Source organism: Xiphias gladius, chromosome 1, assembly GCF_016859285.1.
Source record: "Xiphias gladius isolate SHS-SW01 ecotype Sanya breed wild chromosome 1, ASM1685928v1, whole genome shotgun sequence".
Taxonomy (NCBI): domain Eukaryota; kingdom Metazoa; phylum Chordata; class Actinopteri; order Istiophoriformes; family Xiphiidae; genus Xiphias; species Xiphias gladius.
Genome location: NC_053400.1, coordinates 16307993 through 16319000, shown reverse-complemented (window position 1 = coordinate 16319000; position 11008 = coordinate 16307993). Strand labels below are relative to the sequence as shown.

General features: G+C 40.8%; 1 protein-coding gene across 2 annotated transcripts in view; it reads left to right on the top strand.

Annotated features, from left to right (window-relative positions):
- The window catches only part of pax6b (paired box 6b), a 9245-nt gene extending 1790 nt beyond the window's left edge, over positions 1-7455 (top strand). For both annotated transcript variants that reach the window (XM_040128472.1, XM_040128463.1), the window contains 7 exons: positions 1-166; positions 3435-3593; positions 4133-4215; positions 4338-4488; positions 5114-5226; positions 5514-5655; positions 6431-7455. In XM_040128472.1, the coding sequence (XP_039984406.1) occupies positions 1-166; positions 3435-3593; positions 4133-4215; positions 4338-4488; positions 5114-5226; positions 5514-5655; positions 6431-6516 (900 nt within the window). In that variant the 3' untranslated portion in view covers positions 6517-7455. The remainder of the gene's footprint in view (positions 167-3434; positions 3594-4132; positions 4216-4337; positions 4489-5113; positions 5227-5513; positions 5656-6430) is intronic.
- The last annotated feature ends 3553 nt before the right edge of the window (positions 7456-11008 follow it).

Below are 11008 nucleotides of genomic sequence, written 5' to 3'. Positions count from 1 at the left end.
GTGTCATCGATAAACAGAGTCCTCCGCAACCTGGCTAGTGAAAAGCAACAGATGGGCGCAGATGGCATGTATGACAAGCTGAGAATGCTCAACGGTCAGACAGGAACTTGGGGGACCCGGCCCGGCTGGTACCCCGGAACATCAGTGCCAGGGCAGCCCAACCAAGGTGAGCCTCATTATCACACGGTGGCAATAAAGACACCTTGACGCATGCATGGCTGTATCAGAGGAGGATACCACGGGGCGGGCTGCGGGTCTGATTTGGGTTCCCAGGCTCAGGGACATTCATGGCGAGTCACACACAATTCTTTGACTCGCATTAAGTGTTTGGAGGTGGATGCGTTGGGATTTCCTGTGAACTCCACACGGGTCGCCATACAAATGATCATGTGTGGATATGAATAGTTTTACAGCTTACGATTCCAGTGGTTCCGGGCCACGGCTCTGTTTGCAGGAAGGTATTGTATTGGCGTGCTTTGATGCCCTGAGCAAGACCCCCAATTAAGACTAGTCGATTAGAGGAAACCATGGGCCATGCATGCAATCTGAATGCCTCCACTGTCCCAGACATGGCTGTGCGTGACAGCGGCTCGTCCTTTCAGCAGAGGTGTCCATCCAACAGCCTGCATTTTCCTCCCCTCCTGATGGGGAGGCAGAGCCGGGGAGTTGTGTGCGGGGATATTAGTACAAAGGAATGTTTTCCTTCACACGCAATGATTGGTTATGGGAACGGCCCGCACTACGTGTAATTGCTCATTAGAGAGGGCTTTGTCTCTCATTATGGCAACATGCAGGAGTGTGGAGATGGCAAGGCTGCTGTGGAAATGTTCCACTTCAGAGGGTTTCCTGTCGGCCTACTGCAGGCCAAACCCTCAGCAGATTTCCTTATAACTATCACAACTTTTCTTACGGTTGCTTTGCTTCCCGAATACTCACTGGTTAAACAAGTAATAAGCATTGCGTCTGATTTATACGAGGCGGAGGGAGGAAATGCAAGTGGTGGAATTCAGTCTTTGCAAATGATCATTTGCATTCGTTTGATGACCATTTGGACACGTGGGGCTGTTATTTAGTTTTACTGTGGTTGCCGTTGGTATAGCCTGTCGTAACAAATTAGGTGGATTATTAGCGGGTCCTTATACAGCTAATATTGGATCATTATTACAAATATATGACATGATCTATTATTATAATTACATTAATTGTTACAACTTGAATAATAATGATAACAGTAATAATAATGATAATAATAATTATTAATAATAATAATAAGAAGAAGAACAAGAAGAATGTTTTAATTCGATAAGTGTTTAGGTAAAGAAGTTGTCTCAAGGGAACGAGAAATATGTTTTCCATCCGACAGCCGAGTAAGCAGATATAATGGCTACATGGAGAGTGACAGGGCCCCAAAAGAAGACAACTCTATCCAAAGAAGAACGAATAAAACTCCTCACCGATTTTGTCTTTTATCTCTTTCTCATTCTCACTCGCTGGCTATATGGCTCTAAATCCCGTCTATAGGATTTAGTCTCTCACTTTCTCTTTCAGTTCTAAGCGGTTTCTCAAGAGTGTTTTGATCCGGTCTCAGCAGCTGAAAGGTGCCGCAATTGGTTCGGTATCTCTCTCTCTTTTTTTTTTTTTTTTTTTTCATTTTGCTGCTGCTGCTTTTCCGCCTCACTGACTGAGACATCGTGATACTAAAGAATGAGTTTATTTCCCAGCGCTTTTATAAAGAAAACAAATCCCATCCTAGCGTCAGTGGGTCTGGCAGACGGATAATAGCTGCACATTCACTCCTTTTTATGGATTAGCCGGAGTGAAGAAACAAATAGCGTGGATACAAACTATTGGCCTATAGAAGAATACTTTTGTCTATTTTGCAGCAGGGGAAATTGTCAAGAAACATGTCGCATCAGGTTTCCTCCAGTGAACGACGACTTTTCACATACAGACGCAGTAAATGCGTTTTCGGGCCCACAGCAGGCGTGTCACTTTCCCCAGTAGCAGAACCACGAGACAATGTGCAGCCTGTTTGAATTCACGCGATGGAAACGCTTTTGTTTTTTGTTTTTTTTAATTAAATCATTTCTAACTGCCAAATCTTGTTACACGAGACAACTTTTGCACACCTCAAATCCACTTCGTTCCTGTTATTCATGCAGCCTGCATGTTCGCCTTTGCGAGGGCACAGGGTGCACGGGTACACGGGCCGTCCCGCACCTGTTCCAGCCTCACAACAAGCCCTTGTCCTTGAGCAAGGCACCGGCCACTCAAAGTATGCCGATCAAAACACAAACAGAATCTGCTTAAGAAAAGCTGAAATGCCCCTTCATGGGTTCAACCCATGGCGCCAGACAGACATCAGGGAGATATTACATAAACCACCCTCTATCAACGCGCCCCCTGCTTAATTTCGCATTAACTTCTCGGTGTGATAATGATGTCCAACAACAAGACAGACATTAGTCGATAAGCCTCGCCCTGCAACTGAAGGGGCCTTTGGTCCCACTGCGGACAAGCAGGAGCAGTGAATAGATTGGCCTTATTTTGGTTGTTCAGGGGGTTGCATGCTCTCTCCTCACTCATTTGTTTCCAATTGAAGACAGAAATCCTGACTGGCGTGTAGCTGGCCGGGGGACGTGATTAATGATGGTAGTGGATAAGGGTTAACACACTGGACTCAAAGCTCTGTTGACTGGGATCCTCGTGCGCACAATACCAAAGCACTACAGCCTGTGCGCCTCCAGAAAGAGAGAATCCTTTTGTCATCTCCTCCAATAGCCCCCCCCCCCCCAACTCTCCACCCTTCCCATATATTACACCCACCGAGGGCTCACTGCTCGTCCCTGGCTGTGACCATAGTTTAATGGTTTCCCTTACTCCTGAAGGCATTGTATCATTTGAAAAGCGTCTTCTCCTATTCAAAAGTTGGTGGTCACCTCAATGGCTATACCAACGCCCATATGGGAACGACCATTGAGGCATTGCTATGCCCTAAAAAAAAAAAAAAAAAAAAGAAGGGGGGGGGCGTTAGAGAGTTTGGGGTTTTAATACATTTCATAGGCTCTGAAAAGAGGTTCGCCACATCTTGTCACATTTCTCTTAACCTTTTGAGAACACACGCCATTGTTGGGAAGCGATAAGTACTTTCCCTCGCCAGCCTGTTTTTCCCACAATATTTTATAAACAGTTGTTCCTTTTCACGCAGTCAGTCGTCTGTAATCTGGCAACATTAAAAATAAATTTCAATAATTCATCTGATTTTGAATGAAATCAACCATGATAGTGGCTTTAATTAATGATGTTGCACTGCGTTCTGTACAATTAGGCTGATACAACACGAGACCCGAGAATGAATTATTCAATTAACTCAATCGAATGCATATCTCCCTTATTTCCTTTTTTTTTTGTTTTTTGTTTTTTGTTTTTTGCAGATGGCTGCCAACAACAAGACGGTGCAGGGGAAAACACAAACTCCATCAGCTCCAACGGTGAGGATTCAGAGGAGACACAGATGCGGCTGCAGCTCAAGAGGAAACTACAGAGAAATCGCACGTCCTTCACACAGGAGCAAATTGAAGCACTGGAAAAAGGTCCAAGCATCAGTGGATAATTTACATATATGTGTATATTATATATATATATATATAAACACAAACGCACACACTCACACACACATATTTACACACACATATATATATATATATATGTGTGTGTGTGTGTGTGTATATACATATGCATACACACACACACATATATATATATACATACATACATACATACATAAATTTGAGAGTTGCAAAAATAGTAGTAAATAGTAAATAGAATAGTTACAAAATGTTGTTCTTTTTATCAATAAAAATAAGACACGTTGCTGATAATCGTAGGTGAATTCAAAGTAAAGACAAATTCCTTAATTAGTGAGTTGCTACATACATTTTCTAATGGTTTATTACACTGAACAAATAATGGGCCTAATTATTAAATTGTTAGTAAGTAAAGAAGTTTGGGATTCTGGGCCTTAGGGATACATTTATTCAGCTAATAGCCTTGAAAAAAATCAATCACCTTCGACCTAATTTGTTGTTTTTTTTTTACTAACAATTTTGTTGTGCGGTTTCCTGCATTACAGAATTTGAAAGAACTCATTATCCAGATGTTTTCGCGCGAGAGAGACTAGCAGCGAAAATCGACCTGCCCGAAGCAAGAATACAAGTGAGAGAACAGCAAGTTTTTACACCAGATTTGTGAAAGTTCTCAAACGTTACCGAAACTGAGTGGGTGAAGGGGGAAAAAAAATGCCCGTAAGAAAACTAAAAAGAAGGTTTTCGTCGCAGGTATGGTTTTCAAATAGAAGAGCAAAGTGGAGGCGAGAGGAGAAGCTGCGGAACCAGCGCCGGCAGGCCAACAACTCCTCCAGTCACATTCCCATCAGCAGCAGCTTCAGCACCAGCGTCTACCAGGCCATCCCACAGCCCACTACACCGGGTAGGTCCACCACAGCTGGGTTAATGCTTACAGGATACCCCCCCCCAACCTCTTAAAAACACACGAATGTTTGATAGTAAAATACAATTCGTCAACTACTGTATTGCACGACCATGCATACATTTGTTACACTAGCCATATACCTTGCGTTATTTCTCTAATAGGGGAAATAACAACACATTTAACTGTTCATGAGTCAAAGTCGGACAAGGTCCACGTGAAATATTGCTAAATATTATTATGTGACAGCCTACGAATTCATATAAAAGGAGAAAAGTGGCCCCGATGGCTGCTCGCTCTAGTTCACATGAAGTAACACCGGTGGTTTCCTTTTGATGGATGATTGAGCAAAACTTCTCAGCTGACTATCTGCGTAATTACCAAATCAGGCACGAGGGCACACCGGCAGAACCGAAACTCACGCTCACAAGTCAATCACCTGAGACACACACACACATACTGCACAGTATCTGTCCGGGCCCATCAGCCTGTCAAATAAGGCGTCACCTCACACACGCACTACTTAACGCTAATGAGACGATCTCTCACAGTGAAGGACTCTGTGTGTGTGTGTGTGTGTGTGTGATTTGAGCGGTTATAACCACAGTTTTATTTTCATTCACAGTGTCTTTCACCTCGGGGTCAATGCTGGGAAGACCTGACTCTGCACTCACAAACACCTACAGTGCGCTGCCCCCCATGCCCAGCTTCACCATGGCAAACAATCTACCTATGCAAGTAAGTTAAAAAAACAAAAACTCCAAAAAGAAACCCATAATCCTCATTAGTCAGTACATGTTTACAGATGTGTATTTTATGCAGTAAGTGATTTAAATTATGCTTCCTGCCCAAACACTTTGCTTAAAATCTTATATTTCATGGAAGAATAGGTTTCTGACGGGAAAATTACGAAAAAAGATTCAATCTAGTCACATCTGCCTATGAAAGAGCTTACAGTATCACAGACTACTGAGCTGAGAACTATGGTTGGCTAAGCTAATGTAATATTCTCTCCCCATCTATAGCCCAGCCAGACCTCCTCTTATTCCTGCATGCTGCCTACCAGTCCGCCTGTGAACGGGCGGAGCTACGAAACATACACGCCCCCTCATATGCAGGCACATATGAACAGCCAATCAATGACCACTTCTGGTACCACCTCAACAGGTAGGCAGAAAATTCATTGTTTACCAACATGCTTGGGAGTTACTAAAAATCAAACAGTGCGCTCTTTGAAATATCTGCCACCTTTCCTGTAATTTGGGGGTACTACATAGCCATCTTTGATTCACGATCTGTTGCGGCATCTTTCCCTTTCCCCTCTGTCTATTGGAGACTCTTCATGGTTTAAACATCTGCGGATCGCTATCTCTACATTTCATATCATTTCCCCTCTGCAGCTGCATGAAAGGAGCTCATTTCATCGCCGCTTTTATGCCATCATGTCAATCCCACTACTCCAGCCCATAGTTTAGTTCCACCCCATTAGGATGCTGTTACTGAGCGCCATATATACTGGTTATAGTCATGAAGAGTTAATCATGCATAACCACATTTCCTCTGTGCTAAATTGCTAATTAATTTGATTCATTTGCTGTTGTACTCTCTCTGTTTAAATGCCATTGCCAAAGCCTCAATTTATTGAGCTTGCAAGCATTTTACTGAGCAACCATGTGCAGAGCTTTGTGACTCATAGCAGCTTCACTGCTCATCTACCTCTTTGAAAGCTTTTAAAACACAGGTCTTTGTGCTATAAGGCTAACTAGTTTTAGCTCTTACACCGACTGTGCATGGTGCATCCATTTATCTAATTTAGCATGTTGACCTCTGGGGCATTATTTTATTTTATTTTATTTTATTTTATATATATATATCTATATATATATAATTTTTTTTAATTTTTTAATTTTTTACTGATGTCTTTCTCTTTCTGTCTCTGCAGGACTCATCTCTCCTGGAGTGTCTGTCCCTGTCCAAGTCCCAGGTAGCGAGCCTGACATGTCTCAGTACTGGTCAAGACTACAGTAGAGAGAAGAGCTACTTCACCCTGTAACCACCCACTCCACCATCGCCCTCCGGCAGTGCTCCTCACACATACACGGCACAGGAGAGTAGGGAAGGCGAGAGAGGGTTGAGAAGAGGCAAAGGACAGGACAGGAGAGGAGAGGAGAGGAGAGGAGGGAAGGAGGAGAGAGACTCTAGGAGAGCCTTGGGACGTCTGGGCTTTGTTTTTCCAGTGGGACTGTGTGCTGTTCTGTAGCTCTAGGCACATTCAAATGAGGACTTGGAAGAGAGAACAACGGTGGAAAGACAGAAAAAAAATGGACCTCTGTAAAGTGCCCGGTGTTAAATTTTTATGGAACAAAAACTTATCTGTTTTTTTTTTCTATTTCCAACTTCAGTCATTGTTTCCTTTTTTCTCTGGTGTGTTAGTAAATGGCCATTTGTATGTTAATATGAAAAACCAAGATCAAGTACTGATAGATGGACTGCTAGAAAACCATGTTGGTCTTGCGTTTGTCTGAGAGAGGAGAACCTGAGAGATTCTGCCATGACTATCCTTTAATCTGCTTATATCGAGACTTTCTACCAGCCTTTGCATGGTCTCTGGACGCTGTTGCATATCATTAAAGACGAAAAGCTGGAGGGAAGACTCTTACTGTGTCAAAAAAACAAAAACAAAAAAAAAAACAAAAAAAAAAAAACTATTTATTGGTCTTATTTCTTACGAATGGATATTTAGCAGAGGAAACTCAAACTCGATCCATCCACTGAGGCTGTGGTCTTGACTCCTCTGACGTGGGCTTGCGTTTGCTGGCTTTTAAGACACGGATCACTATCAACAGCTCAAAGTGTGCAAAGACGGTGCGACACGCGACACAACTTGGACCTCGTGCTTCGGTGGTTGGATTGACTCTAGATTACCACGAAGAACATTAAATGTGGAAAACAGGTGTAAAAGAAAACCTGTAGTCTGTAAATGGTAGACTGCGTCTTCGATATAATCCAGTTTGTTTATGTCAAAATGTAAAGTACTTGTCTTCCCTAGAAATCTTCCAGAAAGATTTCTCCAATAAAAGTTGATTTCATTTATATCCCCGAGAATATTCTATAAATGTTCCATGCATCATAAAATACATTACTTTAGGGTCAGGTACAATTTGTCTCTTAGGTATAGTTGTATTATAGTGTCCTATGGTCAAAAAAAAAAATTGTGCAACTAGAAATATTTAATTCCTATAATTATGATTAAACATTGCTTGACAGAGTTTTAAACTTAAGTGTTTGGCAGTTGTTTACAAGTACATATCAGATTTAATCATTGTTGATTGTAAAACAGACCAAAGCCTTTGTATTTCATCTAGTACACAATGTTTTTTTTAAAAGATATTAGTCTTGTGTTGCAAAATTTTGTAAACACGTTCTGTTTGATTACATTGGCTACTAGTTCGTAAGACTGCAGTCGAACCCCGCAGTCCTTATTTATAATTGAAGACCATGGGAGGGTTTTTCTAGCATCATCTGTCATGCTCTTTTGAGTTTTGCATTTTTATTTCAGTGTGTACGTAGAACATGGACACATACTGGGTTTACGTCTGAGCAATGCTTCTGAGATAAAAACGTCTACACGCTGTCTCTTAAATATTTCAATTTAATTTTATTTAAAATGGAGCTTTCTAAATGTATTTTGTGAAAACTATAAAACATTTTGTACAGTAAAATTGTGTCTTAAAGAAAGCCTTTTTGCCTGTTCAATGCTATGTCTAATACAGTGTCAGTCTTTACTGAGCAAGTAGAGGCACTTCTTAATTTTCATTGCTGCAAATTTAAAAATACTTTTGTAAACCTAATGTTGACAAATGCCAGTACAAGGGCTTGTAATACACATACAACACTTCCAATTCCCACCAAACAAAGGTGTCCAAAATAACAAACCTTTCTTGATGTATGGGGCTGAACGGAGTCGACACAGACCACACAGCGTAACACCACCACACAATGAGAAAGGTCAAGCAATTCACCATCACTGGCTCTTGTTTTAGTAGAGTTACGATGGTATGAAAAAAATACAGAACCAATGAGGACGAGGAGGCAGCAGAGAAGAGAGAGAAAAAAAGTCATGGAATAAAGCAGTCAGGGCCTAGAGCGAGGCAGAGGAGCGATTGTGTGGCAGAGTGAGTTATTTTGCTTCACTTGCTGCCTCAGCAGGGGGGTTTTGTCTTTGTGTGTGTGTGTGTGTGTGTGTGTGTGTGGATTCGAAGGGGTGTGTTAGAGAGAGAGTGAGAGAGCATCTAAAAGGAAAGGATGTCCAGGAACGAGTGAGGTCAGGTAACAATCACACAGCATGTAATAGTAACAAATATACTGCTAAATTGATTAAGCGAATTTACATGTCTCACTCAGTATTTAATAGTCCAATCAGAACTTTGAGGATCGGAGGTTAATCATATTTTGAAGAGAATTTTTTTTTCTTGGGGCTAATGCAATTTCTCTATTCATTTTATTGAGTTTTTCACACAGACGGAGGAATTCTGTTTTGACAGTGGTGTGAGGGGAAGAGAGAGCAAGCTAGAAGAATGTGCCGAGACAGAGGAAGAACATTAATAATTACAGAGACAATGGGAGAGAGATTCAAAATGCAAGAAAGACTGCAATCAGTGGAAGTCTAAATAATACACAGCTTTCGGATAAAAAGGTTTGAATGTAATTCTCGCTCGGATCAAAGTCAGGTGATAAAAGTTTCTCTAAAAGTTCCTGAGAACTTCGTACACTTTGATCTGTTGTTTAATGTGAGACTAATTCTGACTTGGAAATCTGAATCTGAATTCCCACAGCAGCAAACAGAAGCTGATACTCTCCTCTTTAGTATCAACAGTTCAGTTCTGTGCTGTGTGTGTGCTTTGACATGAAGTAACATTTCCCTCATCACCGTAAATATAATAAACAATAGTCTAGCTTTGTGTATTTTGCGAACTGCATTTGACAGGTGTGGTAACCTAATTATTTAATCTGTAACACAACATGTTTGACGATAGGTCTGCTTCATTAAACCTAAACTGGCAGAGAGACATATTCAATGTGGAAAAAAAAAAATATTGCCTTACACTGTGTCTTACGTGAATAGTGCTGCAATGTGACAGCCATTCAATAATAGAACCCATAAGACCTCAGCTAAAGCTACAGTAGGAAAACAGCTATGGCTTTGTTAAGGAATCAATAGGACATGAGCGAGAGCTGCCAAAAGACACGATTATAAAACCGTATTCTCGACCCTCAGACCCTTGGCTTTCTTTTTTGCTACAGGCCAAGTGAGGCTTTCAAGAAGTAGGTCCTGTAAAATGTGCCAACAGCACTGGATGTTCATCTTATGTGTTATTTTCGCAGTTTTCATAGAAGGTAAAATTCACCTTATTTAACGAAAAAAGAATACGCATTAAATGTAATACCGACATATTTTTCCACCAGATTTAAATGTTCTTGTATGTTATAAACTATTACTGAGATTTGAGAAATACAAAACAAAAGATTAGGAAGGAGGCTGACAACCCCCCCCCCCAAAAAAAACAAAAAAAACCCAAAAAAAAAAACAAACAAAAAAAAATAACAATTTTGTCTTGAGTTGTCATAAGTACAGTGTAATGTTTCTTACTATGGGTGCAGTGAAGGAAATAAGGATATCTGAAGAGCCACAAATGATCATTAATTTAGAAAAAAGAGAATTCCACTTTCTCTATCAGACTGTAACGTTCCAGTTATTGTGTTCAGTGGATTAAATTAATAGAGATTCCCTGGTACCCTGAATTACTTATTCAAATTTAGGACAGAGGCTTGTGTGGCTGATCATACCCCACAGCATGACTAACCATGGACAACCAACTTTATCTGAGGGGAGAACACTGGCAAACCCCCTATCAATCGGGTGTAAGAAGTTATATTTTAAACATTGGTTATTTCAATCTTGAAAATCTACCCAGCCCCATGTATATATATGAGAATTGAATCTGCCTAAAGACTCGAATGTAAGTACTGAGACAATTCACGAAGTTCTAAATGCACTTGAAAATGTGAAAACCCTCATTCTTTATGCGCATATAGGAAATTTAAATTATTACAATTAAAAAATGATTCACTTTCTGAACTGACTGAACAAAAAGTGAATAAGCACCATGTGACATAAAAAACATGGCAAGTGACATGACATATGAGCAGCATCTCAACATAAACAAATGCCGAAATGAATTTATTCTATTGTAATCTAGTTTAAAATTGTACCCTAAATATGTCGGCTCTTTGCCAACAGTAACTTGCAAAACAGTTTTTATCTTGACAACACAAGCTTTCGTTCACCTGTATAACTGACCTGTGTATGTCATCTCTCTTTCTCATACACCCGATATAAGAGCAGACCATTCATGTGTGAAACTGTCAAGTAACACCACTCTCTCCCAACACGTGTTGCAGTTGTTTACCAATACTGCCAGTTTTTACAGGTGAAAATATTCAAACTGGCATCAGCAGC